The sequence below is a fragment of the Callorhinus ursinus genome, unplaced genomic scaffold (genome assembly GCF_003265705.2).
Source record: "Callorhinus ursinus isolate GAN/ISIS: 27379988/994484 unplaced genomic scaffold, GSC_fseal_2.0 scaffold69, whole genome shotgun sequence".
Lineage (NCBI taxonomy): Eukaryota > Metazoa > Chordata > Mammalia > Carnivora > Otariidae > Callorhinus > Callorhinus ursinus.
The window spans coordinates 4191422-4208951 of NW_027397131.1; the positions used below are offsets into that span (position 1 = coordinate 4191422).

At 39.5% G+C, this 17530-nt stretch overlaps 1 protein-coding gene across 26 annotated transcripts in view; it reads left to right on the plus strand.

Moving 5' to 3' along the window:
* Positions 1-17530, plus strand: part of ANK3 (ankyrin 3) — a 681670-nt gene that overhangs the window by 328295 nt on the left and 335845 nt on the right. For 23 of the 26 annotated variants that reach the window (XM_073886210.1, XM_073886209.1, XM_073886219.1 and 20 more), the window contains exon 1: positions 16567-17262. The exons of 2 other annotated variants lie outside the window; for them this stretch is intronic. In XM_073886210.1, coding sequence (XP_073742311.1) covers positions 17149-17262 — 114 coding nt within the window. In that variant the 5' untranslated portion in view covers positions 16567-17148. Of the gene's footprint in view, positions 1-16566; positions 17263-17530 lie in introns of those variants that run through there. One more of the 26 variants, XM_073886236.1, reaches the window with a different exon arrangement.

A 17530-nucleotide genomic window follows, 5' to 3' on the forward strand; every position in this document is an offset into this window, starting at 1 on the left:
TGTTACTATTCTTTTCTTCGATCTCCTGTTGAGTTCGTAGGTGTTCAGAATGGTTTGATCCCTATCCAGCTGAATTCCTGAGACCGAGGAAATCCAGGTCTCCTACTCCTCCGCCATCTTGCTCCCAGAACCCTGTCACAGTACTTTTGATATGCATTTCTCTGATTATGAATGATATTGAACATCTTTTCATGTGTTTTTTAACTATCTGGTTGTCTTGTGTATAAAAATGTCTATTCAGGTCCTCCGCCCATTTTTTAAATTGGATTATTTGGCGGTTTTTTTTTTGGTGTTGAGTTTGATAAGTTCTTTCTATATTTTTGGATATTAACTCCTTATTAGACATATTATTTGTGAATATCATCTTCCATTCACTAGGTTGCCTTTTCATTTTGGTGATGGTTTCCTTCGCTGTGCAAAAGCTTTTTATTTTGGTGTAGTCCCAATAATTTATTTTTGCTTTTGTTTCCCTTGACTTAGGAGACCTATCTAAAAGAATGTTGCTAAGGGCACTGTCAGGTGATTACTGCCTATGTTCTCTTATAGGAGTTTTATGGTTTCAGGTTTCTAATCCATCTTGAGTTTATTTTTGTGTGTGGTGTAAGAAAGTGGTCCAGTTTCATTCTTTTGCATATAGTTGTACAGTTTTCCCAGTACCATTTATTGAAGAGACTATCTTCCCCATCAATATTCTTGCTTCCTTTGTCCTAGATTAATTGGGTTTATTTCTGGGCTCTCTGTCCCTACTGATCAACATGTCTATTTTTGTGCCAGCACCATACTGTTTTGATTAATACTGCTTTGTAGTATATCTTGAAATGTGGAATTGTGGTGCTTCCAGCTTTGTTCTTCTTTCCCAAGATTTCTTTGGTATTGGAGGTCTTTTGTGGTTCCACACAAATTTTAGGAGTATTTGTTCTAGTTCTGTGAAAAATGCTGTTGGTATTTTGAGATTGCATTGAATTTTGAGAGATTGCATTGAATTTGCAGATTGCTTTGAGTAGTATGGACATTGTAACAGTATTAAGTCTTCCAGTGCATGGGCATGGAATATCTTTCCATTTGTTTGTGACATCTTCAATTTCTTTTATCATTGTTTTATAGTTTCCAGAGTACAGGTCTTTCACCTCCTTGATTAAGCTTATTCCTAGATATTTTATTCTTTTTGGTGCAATTGTAAATGGAATTTTTTTTTAAATTTCTTTTTCTGCCATTTCATTATTAGTGTATAAAAATGCAACCCATTTCCGTGTATTTTGTATCCTGCAACTTTCCTGAATCCATTTATTACTTGTAATTGTTGTTTGGTGAAGTCTTTAGGGTTTGCTATGTATAGGATCATGTCACCTGCAAATAGTGACAGTTTAACTTCTTCCTTACCAATTGGGATGCCTTTTATTTATTTTTCTTGTGTGATTACTGTGCTACAACTTCCAGTACTATGTTGAATAATAGTGGTGAGAGTGTCTTCCTGATCTTAGAAAAGCTTTCAGGTTTTCCCCATTGAGTATGATGTCAGCTGTGAGTTTTTTAATATATGGCCTTTATTATGTTGAGGTATGTTTCCTCTGAACACACGTTTTTGAGGTTTTTGTCATGAATGGATGTTGAATTTTGTCAAATGCTTTTTCTGCTTTTGAAATGATCATGTGATTTTTAACCTTCATTGTGTTGATGTGGTGTACCATGTTGATTTGTAAATTTTGCATCATTCTTTCATCCCTGGAATAAATCCCACTTGATCATGGTAAATGATCTTTTTAATGTATTATTGAATGCAGTTTGTTTATATTTTGTGGAGGATTCTTGCATCTCTATTCATCAAGGATATCGGCTTGCGGTTTTCTCTTCTGTAGTGTCTTTGTTTTTATCTGGCTACTGCTGGCCTTATAGAATGTACTGGAAAGCTTTCCTCCCTTTTCTGCTTCTTGGGATAGTTTGAGGAGAATAAGTATTAACTCTTGTTTAAATATTTGGTAGAATTCGCTTGTGAATCCATTTGGTCTTAGGCTTTTTTTGGCGAGAGTTTTTAAATTTCTGATTCAGTTTTATTACTAGTTATTGGTCTGTTCAGATTTTCCAGAGTTTGGTGTAGTATTGATATTTCTTTCCTAAAAATTTGATAAAACTCATCAGTGAAACCATATGGGTGTGGAGTTTCTATGGTAGGATGATTTTGTATGATTTTAGTTTCATTAAAAAAAAAGTCCCTAAAGTTTTCCTTTTCATCCTTTGTCAGTTTTAGTAAGTTACAATGTTTTTTGAGGAATTTGTCCACTTCATCTAAATTTTCAATTTTTTGGCATGAAGTTATTCATAATATTCATTTATCTTTGAATATCTAGTCCCTAGTATTTATTCATAGTATTTGTAAATTGTATTCTCTGACTTTTTTCGCTCAATTATTTGTGATACATAACAAGTCACTCTAACATTAGTAAGTTAAAATAATAACAATTTATTTATCTATGAGTAGGCCATTTGGGCTAGGATCATTTAGGAAGTTCTTAGAGTCCAGGCGGGTTCACAGAGGGGTCCTTGACCAGCTGCCAGTCTGCTAGGTGGCTCTGCTTTTGGGGTTTGGGTGGCTGTTGGCTGGGAAATCTGGATAATGCACCACATGTCTCTTATCATCTACTAGGCTAAGCCAGGCTTGTTCACATAGTGCATCAGCAGTGTTCCTAGACAGAATAGAAATGTGCAAGTTCTCTTGAGGCCTAGTCTTGGGATATGACAGAATTGCTTTTTATCCACGTTTTATTGACCAAAGTCAGTCGCAAGAACAACCCAGATTTACAAGGTTGAAAAATAGACTTTACCACCAATTCCATATGACTGTGGATGTGGGGCAGGGGAGAATTAGCACCATTTTTGTGATCTATCACATATTATGGTATACTATTATGGGCGAATTGTCATGAATTTGGCAGTTTTGTGTAAATAGTTGTCTTATCTGTATTGCGATACAACAATCTTCATGCATCTTTCTGGAATTTACAGAACATTAAGTTTTTTGGTGTCTAATCAAAAGCAATGTCTTTTCTCCCATTAACACTTAGGAAGATTGTGATTGTTTATATGTTTTGTTTTATACATAATTATATATTTTGGTTATCTTCACAACCCCAGACCAGTAAAGTTTCAAGCTATTTTTTGGTCCATAATACTTTAAGAATTCAAAGTGTGGCACTAGTGAAAATTATCATGGCTATGTTGATTTGGGACTTAAAAATAGGTTGAGTCTTAGATATTTTTCAGCTGTGGATAAATTGTAGGTAATATGAAAGGTAAGCAGTTTACCGTAGCATAGGTAATATATGTCTCTACGTTTCCCTTCTTGTCTGTCAATAGAGCAATTCTTGGACACAGAAAATATAAGTAGAGTTGGGCATGTGATAATGGAATACAGTTTAATTCTATAAATCTGTAAGCATATATTTACATCTTGCTATTAAGTCACATTCATTTCACCTTTTTGGAAATCTACCTCTGGAAATTTAGCCTATGTTACCTATGTATGTGTGAACTCATCCGATGAAAAGAGTGGTCATTGATAGCATTGTTTGTCTCATGGAAGAATTGGAGGTGATCTAAATGTCTAATGAAAGGGGTTGATTTTTTAAAATATGATGATTCATCATATGAAATACTATACAACCACTTGAAAGTTAGAGAAGAGTAGTTAGTGACCTGTATGGATATTCATTGTATATATAACATATAATTAAACATATAAAACATATATAACATATATGACATGTAATTAAAAGTAGATTATGAAGCTATTTGTGGGATTATATTTTTGATAAGATACAAAAATGTTAATGGTGGTTATTTCTGAATAATGGCAATATGATTTTTTTCTAGTTTTATTGAGATATAATTGACATACAGCATTGTAGTAGTTTTAGGCGTACAGCATGGTGATTGGATATATGTATATATTACAAAATGATTACTATAATAAGTTTACTTAACATCCATCACCTACAACTCTTTTACTTGTGTTGAGAACTTTTAGGATCTACTCTCTTAGCAAGTTTCAAATATATGATACACTATTGTTAACTTTATTCACCACACTATACATTATATCCCCAGAATTTATTTATCTTATAACTGGAAGTTTGAACCTTTTGATCACCTTCACCAGTTTCACCCATCCCCTCTTTGTATCTGTGAGGTTGGTTTTTTTAGATTCTGCATGTAAGTAAGATCATACAGTATTTGTCTTTCTCTGTCTGACTTATTTCACTTAGCACAATGCCCTCAAGGTCCATCCATGTTGTCACAAATGGCAGAATTATCTTCCTTTTCGTGGCTGACTGATATTCCTCTGTGTGTGTGTGTGTGTGTGTGTGTGTGTGTGTGTGTGTGTGTGTGTTGTTTTGTGTAACTTTTTTTTTTAAGATTTTATTTGTGAGAGAGAGAATGAGACACAGAGAGCATGAGAAGGAGGAGGGTCAGAGGGAGAAGCAGACTCCCTGCTGAGCAGGGAGCCCGATGCGGGACTCGATCCTGGGACTCCAGGATCATGACCTGAGCCGAACGCGGTCGCCCAACCAACTGAGCCACCCAGGCACCCTTGTGTAACATTTTTTAATTTATTTGTCTGTCTACAGACCCTTGGGTTTCCATGTCTTGACTATTATGAAGAAAACATGGAGTATAGGTATCTTTTCAAGATAGTGATTTTGTTTCCTTCAGATACATACCCAGAAAGGGTATTGTTGAATCATTTGATAGTTCTGTTTTCAGTGCTTTTTTTTCCATTAAGTGTACTCTTAATCCCCTTTGTCTATGTTACCCATCACTTCCCTCCCCCCCCGACAGCCACCAGTTCTCTGTATTTATGAGTCTGTTTCTGCTTTTGTTTGTTTATTTGTTATTTGTTTTTTTTTTAGATTTCCCTGTGTAAGTGAAATTATATAGTATTTGTCATTGTCTGACTTATTTCACTTAGCATAATACCTTCTGGATCCATCCATGTTGTCACAAATGCCAAGATCTCATTCTTGTTTATGACAGTAGTATTCCACTGTGTGTGTGTGTGTGTACATGTGTGCATATATGTATTTCCAGTCTAACTGCTCAGCTCCCTGACAAGGTAAAACACATTACATGTCTGTAGTAAAGTGGTATTTCTGTTGAGTAAATCCCACTATTACCACTGATTGGCTAAACTTTGCTAGATTTTAGTACCATGGCTACAAAACAAAAAGATTCTATATTGAAGATTTTTATTTATATTTTATATATATGCACACATGTATACATATATATGATATATATATATGTATATATATCACATCTTCTTTGTCCATTCATCTATCAGTGGATACGTAGGTTGCATCCTTATTTTGGCCATATAAACAACGGTAGTAAATATAGGGGTGCATGTATCTTTTTGAATTAGTGTTTTTGTTTTCTTTGGGTAAATACCCAATAGTGGAGTCCTTGGATCATATGGAAATTTTATTTTTAATTTTTTGAGGAACATCCATATTGTTATTCCACAGTGTCTGCACCAATTAACATTCCCACCAGCAATGCACAAGGGCTCCTTTTTCTCTACACCCTTGCCAACACTAGTTATTTCTTGTCTTTTTTGATAATAGCCATTCTAACAGAAATGAGGTAATGCGATATGATTACTTTCCAGTTTTTGATCCATGATTTGAAATTTTTAGAATATATGTTGAAGACATGAAAAATAAATAAAATGAATTCTAAAAGACCCTACACAGCCACAGTTTGCAGAATTACTTGTATTTTTAATTGCTACCGTCTATGTAATAAGATGTCTTGAGCTTTACAAAATCTGTAGTTACCTAAAACTCGAGATGATCTACTAATGGAAAAGATTGGTTTTATTGCCACCCTAATAGAACATGGCATCGTGAAATGTAGTAGTTCCTTTAAGATTTTTGTTTTTGCTGTTAACATTCACAAGTACTCGTAAAGATTGGGGAAATTTTATAAGCATCATGTTTTCATTTTAAAACATCACTGTTATGAAAATGACTTCTAAACATTTTGGTTGGAAGCAGCATCAGCATTCATATTCCTTTGTTATAAGTCAACATTCATGGCTTCCCAGGTCTTTAAAAAAATATTCAATTGGCTGGAAAGTTACAGTTAAAAATAGACACAGGTACTGTATCTGTGTTAAACTGCTAGCCATAATTCCATGCTTTTCTTTCCAGTCTAACTGCTCAGCTCCCTGACAAGGTAAAACACATTACATGTCTGTAGTAAAGTGGTATATCTGTTTAGAAATTACCACTGATTGGCTGATTGGCTAAACTTTACTAGATTTTACTACCATGGCTACAAAACAAAAAGACTCTCTATTGAAGATTTTGACTACACTATTGAGACCAGTTTCCATCTAGGAAATAGTTAATGCAGCGTGCCATCTGTAATGCACCAGCATGTCTACGAGGGGGTAGTGAAATTTTGTGGGACCCAAATTAAATTAGATTTACATTAAATACATGCTGGAGAGAATTTTTAATGTAAGGCCAAGTGTTGTGGAATCACCCCCTCTGCAGGATAGACCACAGTTTGAAAAATGTTACTGATATGTTTTATCTGGTATGCTGCAGGCAGGCCCCCAACACATCTGGGTGTGTAGAGTTGAGTGCCTGGTTTCTGGGGTAGGAGAAAGTACTGGGGAAGATTCTGCACACCTCAGGAACCGTAGTGGCTCTGTGCCTGCAGCGCTGTTGTATAGGCAGTTTTTTCCATGTCAACACCTGCTCATTGGGAAACGGACCAAGACTCCCCAAGAGCTCTCAGATGGCCTGAATTCTGTATCCCTGCCAATCCGCTCTAGAATTTAATAACAACCATGAGGTGAAACTTGGGCCTTTCCTCATTGCTAATCCCCAAAACCATCTGGCCTTTCCCTTTGTCTGAAAAACAGTTGAGTGTATGCGTTGGGGTGAAGGAGAAGTTGGAGCTGGAAGAGGAGGAACAGACCTATCATTTGTTTCTTAAAGGACAGCCCACTGTCTTTCAGAGCAGACAGAAGTCCTTGGAGATCACAGCTCTAAGCTTGTCTTCCATAGTGTCCACATCTTAGCCACCTAATTGTTTGAAAATCACACCATTCATTAACTATTGACAAATGTCCAAGTTTAGTTCCTTTAGTGAAATAATGCCAAAAAGAAGGATGTACATCTGTAATCATGATTCTGATGTTAAAAGCAAAAAGTTATGCATTTACTCTTTATTTTTTTATTAGGCTTTAGTAGAATATTAGAAATATGGCAGATACTCCATAAATAGTTGTTTACTCCTGCTCTGCAAAGGAATTGAAGTCAGTTAGTAGGAAATACATAGACTATAATAGTAAATTACAAATAAAACATCACACTTCCTCTGCCCTGCTCCCACCCAGGGGAGGAAATATAATGCCCATAGTGAGCCACATGGCCTGTGCATTGCATGGAGAATATCGTGGTTTTGGTCTCGTTGAAGCCTCACTCCAGGGCAAATGCTCCTCAAATGGAGCTACCTATGAGATCAGTTGTTCTACTTAAAATTTTTCTCTTACTGTCATACTACTGAGCACTTGTTGAGTTTGGGTGTCATAAATACATGTGTAGGATTATGCTACTTCAGTAAGGGAGGTATCAAATAAATATTTGTCAGTGAGTGAATTAATAAAGAAATTTGACTTGTCTGTACATGGGTTAGAAAAGCCAGTAGTAATATGTCTTTCTATGACTCAAATGACAGTTACTATGTTCATATACAAAGGGTAGATGCTCATGGGTATTTTTGCAAATATACACACAGTCACACATATGTGTATGTACATGTGTATACACATAAATATTGCAAGCATCAGGTTTGAAGAGTAGTGTCCATTCACTCTTTTTTTCAGAAACCCTCAGAACAGTATGTCAACAGCAATGTTGATGCCTCAGAAGTGGGGGTGGGGGGGCGGTCAGGAAACTGTGGACCTTGGGCCAAATCCAACCTTGTTTTTGAATCAGCTACAAAATAAGAATGTATTTACCTGTTTAAATGGTTGAAAATGAATCAAAAGAAGAGCAATCCTTGATGACACATGAAAATTATGTGAAATTCCAATTACAGTATCCATAAATCAAGTTTTATTGAATCCTAGCCACATTGGCGTGTTTACCTATGGTCTCTGGCTGCTTTTGTGTTACAACAGCAAAGTTGAGTAACTACAACAGAGACCATCTGGCCTGCAGAGCCCGAAATATTTACTATCTGGCCTTTTACGAAAATGTTTGCTGACCCCTACCTTAGAAAATACAAAAAATGAGTAGGATGGAATCTGCCTGAACACATACCTTGTAGTATTTGAAAAGATCTATCCTCTACTGTGCCCCCCCTTTAAAGAGAAATTGGAAAAGGATAAGAAAATCATTTTCAACTTTTATCTTTTTAAAAAGAGCCTTGTAACCTGTTTTCTCCAAACATATAACCTTATATCCCAAACAGAATATTTTGAATATTCAAGCTTTACTTTTTAAAAATTGAAGTACAGTTGGGATGACAATATTCTGTTAGCTTCAGGTGTGCAACAAAGTGATTCAGCCATTGCAGTCGACCCTTGAACAAAATGGGTTTGAACTGCATGGGTCCGCTCACAGACTTTGATAAATACAGTTCAGTACTGTAAATGTATTTTTTCTTCCTCATGATTTTCTTCATACTTTTCTCTAGCTTACTTCATTGTTAGATACAGTATATAATACATATACAAAATATATGTTAATCCGCTGTTTATGTTATTGGTAGGGCTTCTAGGCAATATAGGCTGTTAGTAGTTAAGTTTGGAGGGAGCCAAAAGTTATAGGTGGATTTTCAACTGTGCAGGGGGTTGGCCCCCGTAACCCCATGTTGTTCAAGGGTCAACTGTAAATACATTACAGAGTGCTCCCCATAAGTCTAGCTACCGTTTGTCACCATGCAAAATTATTACCATATTATTGATTATATGCTCTGTGCTGCACTTTTCATCCCCATGACTTATTTATTTTATAACTGGAAGTTTGTATCTCTTAATCCCCTTCACCTATTTTATCCAGCCCCTTTGTTCTCCCCCGTGGCCACCCCCAGTTCTCTGTCTTTATGAATCTATTTGTTTTTTTTCCCAAACTTTACTAACCCTTATGATTATATCCTAACATGATATAATAAAGGGCAGGTAAAAAGGTACAAAGTTGTGGAACATACAACAGAAGGTTTAATTAGTCTAATTTGTAATTGGCCTTCTGAAGCAACCTGAGAGGGAAAACCCACCAAGACTTACCAAGGTGTAGGACGGGTGGGAAGGGGACAAATCCTACATGCACTTGCAGCCTCCGTGTGACAGACCTACCTCGATAATACCTGGTGTTTACATGTAACTGTTTTTGTCTAATGTGGTGATTGTATTGTTTCATAAACATTAGCTATCAAAACATACTAGTAAGAAGCAGATGCTGGTATTTTCATTTTACAAGAGGAAAAGGCTATAAACTTTGCATGTAGCTCTTTCTACAGCAGTAAGTCAGTGCCAAATCCAAGAAGGTAAATTTTTTTTTCTTTTTTGTCAGGTAGAAATCCCTGCATGATTGATATGGTCCACAGAGTGATGAATGATGACATGAGTTGTAGTGTGAATAGTTGACTGATTTCCTTTACAACATCTGGCATAGTGCTTAGTCGTTACTATACTACCCTCGGCCCCTGTATATGGCCTCACAAGTCAGTGAAAAATTTTTTAAAAATAAGAACCTTTGCTTTCTCATGTGCACCGCTCCATCCCTCATCTAGAGTTTTAGCAAATGATCACTGAGTAGGCCAGCAGATTCCTGAATTTTCAAACCCTATCTCCTTCATACCTTTGACCTTTAGTTTCCTCTTCAAAGAAATGTTTTGAAGCAGACTTACTTCCTTACATCTTGACAGGGACACCCCCACGGAAGAAGCACACGTAAATCCATCATTGCATCCTTATTGTAATTATATTTTGGCCTCACAGAGTGTGTATGCTGGGAGAAAGACTTTAGAATTCCTTTCCCTTTACAGATGTGGGACTCCTGAGGAAGGATAAGGGACTTCTCTAAAGTCTTACAACTATATGTAGCAAAGTTGGGGTAAGAGCTGTTTTGCCTTATTTGCTTGCCTGTGTTATCTTTCCTTTGGGCCACTTCAAATATGATTATATATAAACATTAAATAGCAAGGGTTTAGTGAAATATCTAAAGGATATCCTTTCCTACAATGTTATGTTTGGCTATGAAATGAGGTTTATCTCTGTAAGATGCATAGGAAAATTTATTCTATTACAGAGTGGACATACTCCATCAATCTTATTGGGATAGTTATTTCATCATAAGTTAATAAAAGGTGATAGAAGCTATGATTATCTAGATAGTTTAGGAGGTAAGTGATACAAGAGCATATCTATGTTTATCTTCAGTAATAAATATACTTGAATTGAGCATATTACTGGAGAAAACATTCACATTTACCATCAGCCACCACAATCAGTATCTTACTTAGAGGGCTGTTTTGGGGAATCACTACCCTAATAGAGTGAAAGACTCAACTCAGTTGTCTCTTCACCATCTTGACTTATTTTTCCTGGAGAGTCCAAGATGGAAAGAAGCAGAGTCCATGAACAGTGGTTCCCCACCTAGTCATTTTCAATTGGGTCATACGGCTTTATTTTCTTAACAACATGTGTTACTCTCTGGAATTATCTTCTTCATGGATTTGCTTGCTTGTTGACTCCCCTGTCCCATACTCACAAGAATGGAAGCTGCAGAGTGTGGGGCCTTTTCTGTCTTATTCTGCATTGATATCACCAGTGCCTGGACCCTAAAGGGAATTCCACATGATCTGTTCAGCACATGAGCAGTTGGCTATGTGTCGAGAGTGTGAGGGATCAAATTGTGAAATTGTAAGTTCTGTGGATGGTCAAGAGACACGTCGTGCCTGACCAAGATAGCAGCCTTCTGAGGGCCGATCTCTGTGCTCTATCTCATGTGCCCAGCTCTGCTCCCACAGCCTCTGTACACATGCTGGGATTGCTGGGTCACTTGTCTCTCTCTTCCATCGATTACTGGAGAGCAGGAACCAGTCCCATTCCCCTGTATGTCCTAGGTGCTGAGCACAGTGACCAACAAGTGATTGGGCAAGTCCATGCGTGCATGAGTGGTTCTTTTAGCACAAGCGCCTGGGAACCTACTACCTCTTTGTGCTTCGCCTTTTCAAACAGAAAGCCTAATGACTGACTGCTGAGTGTCTTCTCGTGCTCATTTGCAGAAATATCCACCTTTTGGAAGATCATGTCTGGCAAATTAGGCTCTTTTTGTTAGTATGTGCTCTTTATATAGAAATCACTGTAGTGTGAGCCACACACATAATTTCAAATTTCTAATAGCCACATTTAAAGATCTTTTTAAAAAGTTAAATTTATTTTAATATGTTTTATTTGACTGAACATATCCAAAATAGTTTCAACATGACTCAGTATATACAATTATTACTGAGGAATTTTACATTGCTTTTTCTCATATTAAGTCTTGCAATCCAGTGTTATTTTATGTCTTCGTTTGGATGCTAAATTATTGGAAATACTTGATCTGTAGTTTTCCAATAAAATTTGGAGTTGGAAAAGTCAATTCCCATATTCAGATTGTTCCAAACACACTGCAATGTGTTCCAGTATCCGAATTGAGTATGTTTTTAAATTTAAAACTCGGTTCTCCAGACATACTAGTCACATTTCAGTGTCCAGTTGCCAAATAGGGCTGGTGGCTACTGTATGGACCAGCACAGATCACAAACTCTTCTTCAGTATACCTTCCTCTACATCTCCCTTTATTTCCAAACACCCACAACCTTCAGTCACTTCAAATCCTAGCATTTTGGGTTCGTGACAGGGTGGTCCAGCCACCTCCTCCTACAGGAACAGGGGCCCAGAGAGGAAGTGGCTTGCTCAGTACACTTTGTTTGCCCACCGCTCAGCACTCTGCCAGGCACCGCCAGTCTACTCCGGTCAGAGAGACCCGGGGAAGTGCCCGCGGGGGTCTTCCATTCAGAGTGAGGGATCCCCTCGTCCCTGCCAGCCAGTGTGGCCGTGGTGGAGAGACCTTGGGGAAGCCTGTCCCTACTGCCCGTGTGAGGTGGCGGAGGCAGCTGGTAGCCTGGGGCCAGCTAGCTCTGCAGCACTGAGGCAAGCCAGCGAGCTGGACAGACCGTCTAGTCCAGGGATGGAGGGCAGACGGAGCACGAAGACAGATGGGCCCGAGGCCAGCCCTAATGGATCCAAAGGTGCCACCCCACGACGGTGTGGGAGGGACCACCAGTCTTTCAGTGTGGTCCGGCGAGTCTTTTTTTTTTTTTCTTTTCTTAAGCACTTCATGTGTCTCATCTGGAAGAGAAGAATATGTGACTATGAGTTGAGAATTTCCCAAGGTGCTTTTTTGTCATTTATTACCATTGACAGGTTTAGTGCTTGTTTTCTTTCTTGTTCCCCGCATTGTTCAGAACCTGCTCAAGGTCTCTTGACATCATCTTTAGCTAGGATGCCAAAATTAATGAAATGACGATGGATCCATTTTTCATTGTGAAGGAAAAATATTTTGACTCTTACGGTGAGGTTGCTCTGCTTCTGAGAAAACTGAAGTGGGTGCAGCACAGATAGTTTTCATTCCATCAAAACACACATTTTGCTCATTACCGAGAGCACAGGGTAGGTTTGGGAAGGTACAGCCTCCCTGGCAGATGAGAACTCTCTTTTTTTTTTTTCTTTCTGTTTCCCATCATCCATTTTTCTTTACACTCCCCATCCTCCCCTTCTCTATATCACTGTGTAATACATTTTTTAAAGTGCACAGTTACTAAAACTGCAAAATGACCTCTTCATAGAAATCACATACATTGTGTGTCCACCCAGCTCACCAATGTGGAGACACAATACAGAATGACATCGAGAGTAGTCAAGTTACTAATTGGCTGAAGTAATAGAGTTTGTGTCAAAATCCTGGCAAGGTGTAAGCTTAAACTGTGAAGAAAAATTCCCCTTACTGGCATCTGAAGTCTGTAAAACATCCTAATGAGTTGACTTGGTTTTGTTTTCAGTGGGATATTTAGTCATAAATCTTTGATTCCTGGATTAGAAATTATTTGGGGTAGGGGCGCCTGGGTGGCTCAGTTGGTTAAGTGACTGCCTTCGGCTCAGGTCATGATCCTGGAGTCCCAGGATCGAGCCCCGCATCCGGCTCCCTGCTCAGCAGGGAGTCTGCCTCTCCCTCTGACCCTCTTCCCTCTAGTGCTCTCTATCCCTCATTCTCTCTCTCAAATAAATAAAATCTTAAAAAAAAAAGAAATTATTTGGGGTACAAACATTACTCCAGCTGCCAAGCTAGAAAGTGAATTTTACTTTTTGGTACTAGTGTTATGCTGTAATGCACAGATAGGAAGTCCTGTAAGTAAAATATGTCACTTCTGGTAAGAACTCAGGAATTATTTTGGGTGGAATCATAAGGAAAGTTTTTGACTTAAGTTCTGGTAACTAAGGTCGAAGCAAGGAAAAGACCAGGACTCCTCCTTGCTGTAGGGTGCCTGTTTTCAAATTGCTCAGCCAAGCTGCCTTCTGCAGGAAGGATAGGGGACATAAAGCTGGGCTCTAGGATACCATTCCTTCAGTTCCGCTGTTATGTTGATTATCATTGCCTTTCCTATAGGACATATTCAAAGAAGGATTGCTGCTGTGAATAAATTTGAAGGATCACTTTTACTTTATTTTTGAAAGGATGCTTTGGGAATTCCTGTAGCTGGAACTTTTATAAAACCAGAACAGATTCCCCTCCCCGGCTTCCCTGGAGAGAAGTGGCTTAAGAATAGTCTTTCTTTAACTTTCAACAGCTTTGACATTCCATGCCCAGGCCATCCCCATCCTGTGTAAGTTCTGTCCAGTACACCCTCATGGCCAATGTCAGGGAGTGGGACTGGAGAAGGAACCCTGTATGCAGGTGGTAATTGATGTGACTGAACCTTGCATCGCCTTCCTGCTCTCAGAGATCGGCCGCCCTGCTCAGAGACACACTCTTGTACCTGCTGCGCCATCCGTTTTACTTGGAAGATTCACACTAGTTCTGAAACCTTGCAGAAGAGAGCGAACTCTTGAGTGGAAAAGTTTTAGGAATCTTCAGCCAGAGAATCAAGTTTTTAAAAGTTCTTCTCATGTTTCATTTTCAGCTCTTATAAATAGCTTGCTTTCTAGAATTATTGCTAGAACTCTCAATTCAGTTTGGGAGGAAAAAACCTAGTATTTGTGGCTATCATGCATAAATGCCTTTGTATTGAGAGTAAGTACACAAGAAGCTGAAGAGTTACCTGTCAGGGTGTAGGCTGGGCAGGGAGAAAAGAACTAAGACTTACAACAATCAAAATTGTAGACCCTCAGGGCTGCCTTCCTTGGCGGTATTGCTGTTAAAAGTTCTTCTGGCTTAGAAATGGAGGACAAAAGCCCACATTTTCTGTAAGAAAGAAAATCTAAACAAACCTTAGAATTTATTTTTTGATGGGTTAACCACTTACTGAGATACTGCAAAATCCAACATCACAAAAAATTTCTATTATGGCGACAAAAGTTGTGATGGATTCTCAACTTTTGAGTAATTTGGGAGAAACAAAGAATTATTCTAGTTTTAAAACATACCTGTGGCCCGTTTTCCTAATTTCCAACTATGCTTTGGCTGATAGAGATCAATGGGAAAGTATAGCTTTGCAGTCTCAGACAAAGAGGTTACTCTGATCAAGGATACTTATATATTTTAAAGTATCATTAGTGTCTGTAAAGAAAGGAAAAAAGTTCCAGGAGCTGGTGGGAAACCAGCCAGTTCTTTAGCTGGCTGTTCTCTTCAACTTGCAGAAAATGAAAGGAAATCATATCAATTTTCCCCAAAAGTGCAGGATAATTTGTATAAGGGGAGACTGTAGAAAAGTTCTAATTTTTATTTTTTTTCTCCATCCCACCTATTCCTATTACAATAAAAAAATTATTCTGGTAGAAAAACCACTTTTTTTTTTTTAAGATTTTATTTATTTACCTGACAGAGAGACAGCCAGAGAGGGAACACAAGCAGGGGGAGTGGGAGAGGGAGAAGCAGGCTTCCCGCCGAGCAGGGAGCCCGATGTGGGGCTCGATCCCAGGACCCTGAGATCATGACCCGAGCCGAAGGCAGATGCTTAACGACTGAGCCACCCAGGCGCCCTGAAAAACCACTCATTTTTATTACTAGGATCCAAATGTGATTTATCACTTTTGGATCTGAGTCTCATTTCATTCCCCTCCTTCATTTTCTCCTCCGTTTTACCAGATGATGGTTTGCTAGATAAGGGAGAACCTTTCCAGAACTCTTTGTTCCTGAAGGTAGTTTGTGTGGGGAAGCAGCACATGAGCATCAGCACACGCAGTAGGCCCCTGGGAATGGTGTGACCCACGTGGTTTTCAAGCGGTTCACGGTGAGGCCTGAGAGGAGTGTACCATCCACTGGCAGCAGGGCCAGAAAGCCATGGGCCCGCCATCTTTCCCTTTCCATGGCCTATCACTGCCTGCCAGAGGGTCAAGCCCCCTACAAGGAGATGGGGAGGAAGATCTTTGATCTTCGAGTCTAAAACATAGTGGGTGGATGTTGTTTGCAGGAGCTCACACTGGAGGTTCTTTATGAAGCAGGTGAACAACAGCTCCAGAGAACCCCAGCCGACTCTTCACGTGGTGCCTTTGGCCTTCTTGCTTCAGCTTTCACACACGTTAGCCATCAGTCCTGCAAAGACAAAAGGACCAATCTCTAAAGTTACAGACTTCTTGTATTGGAAGAAGCACGTGGCCTCATGGTATTGGAAGTACACATACTAAGTCTCTTCAGTGGAGTATCATCTTTTTCCCCCCCTGCTCATTTTCCTGGTGCATTTAGGGTTTCCTACCAGGGCTCAAGTGTTTTAGGTCCAGTCTACCATTCAGCCATTTCTTGCTAAAACTGTGTGAATCGCCTGTGTGTATACATGATTCCTGACTTAGTCTGTTTCTTCCGGTGTGTGCCTCCTGGCAGAACCACCCCAGCAGGCCTGGAGAGTGACTGCTGCTTCACTTCACATCATGAATATTCAGAGGCTGCAGTCAGTGAGGACTCAGGTGGCAAAAATAGTAAGGTGATTGAAGCAACCCCTAACGTGAAAGCCAGATCTCCATTTCAGTGTCTCCGAACCCCTGATTGCTGCACAGGCTGCCCGTCCTCGACCCGTGGACCACATGAGAGGAGAGTCCTGGGGAACTCCTATGAATTGGGCATCTGTTCCATACACCAACATGCTCACGTCTTTCTGTATGATGTGTTGTAATCAGCATGTTGTTTTTAAAAGACAACAGGCCCTTCTGTAGTCCTCGCCCACAAAATGCATTTAGGCCCATAGTTCAGCATAAAGGACTTACTGTTGAAACCAGCAATGCATGCATTGTTTTCCCCGTAACACGGTCAGGATCTCCAGAGCAAAATTTAGTGCATTTTGTGAAATCTTATTTTGTGTATTTTGTCCCCATCAGCATTTAAACTCAAGTAGGAACAGCTCCATTCTCTTATGGGTTAAATTATGCTCTGTGCAGAACTAGTGGTGATGTATAAATTGCAGCCCTGTCTTTTTTTCGAAGGATTCTAAAATAGGTTTTCAGAATTAGTGCTGGATTTTCGCTCCTGCATGTGTGGTGACTCTGGATTTTTTCCCTTCAGAGAAGCATCCTTTGCAGCATTCCCCCTTCCGAGGAATCACTTAGACACTTCCAGCTGGTGGCAGGGGATACGGCCATAATACAGCTTCCTCTGCCCCAGCTGTCTTTCTCACTACGATAAATGCATTACGATGGCTGCACTCTTGTGTAAAGGTTCAGGTGGAGGAAGGTGGAGGATGAAGTCTGGAAACCGTCTTTTGGGTTTTTAAAAGCTTCAGCTTCTGCAGCATCTTTGCATTTTGCATGTCTTCCTGCTTCTGGTCAAAGGTTTCTCTCCAGTGATTGGAATGCTGCTGTAAGCCTGGCTAAAGGTGCCTGAGGAGATCACCTTATACAAGGAAGCCCTGCGTGCTTGAGAAGCTCTTTTTAAATGCATTATGGCTCATGCAGCCTCACAATTAAAGAAAAACAGGGATTTAGAAATCAATGCTGAAGAAGAGACTGAGAAAAAAAGGAAACACCGCAAACGGTCCCGGGATCGGAAGAAAAAGGTAGTGGTCTCTGCCAGAGCATATAGCTTGCCTGGCTTTTTTGTTTTAATCTCCTCCTGGTGTCTGTTGGAGGCATGAAGGGCTATTTTTACGTGCTGTGTAGGGGCTGAATTGGGAACAGATGATGAAGCCCCCGGTCGAGCACGGCCGCCGGACGGGCGAGGCAAGGGAAGGTTTTATGCCGTGTGGGGGTGATTGCAGGGCTGATGCGGAAGGTGCGCTTTCACCTCGAGGAGGCTGGGGCACGCCAGCAGGACACAGAAAGGGG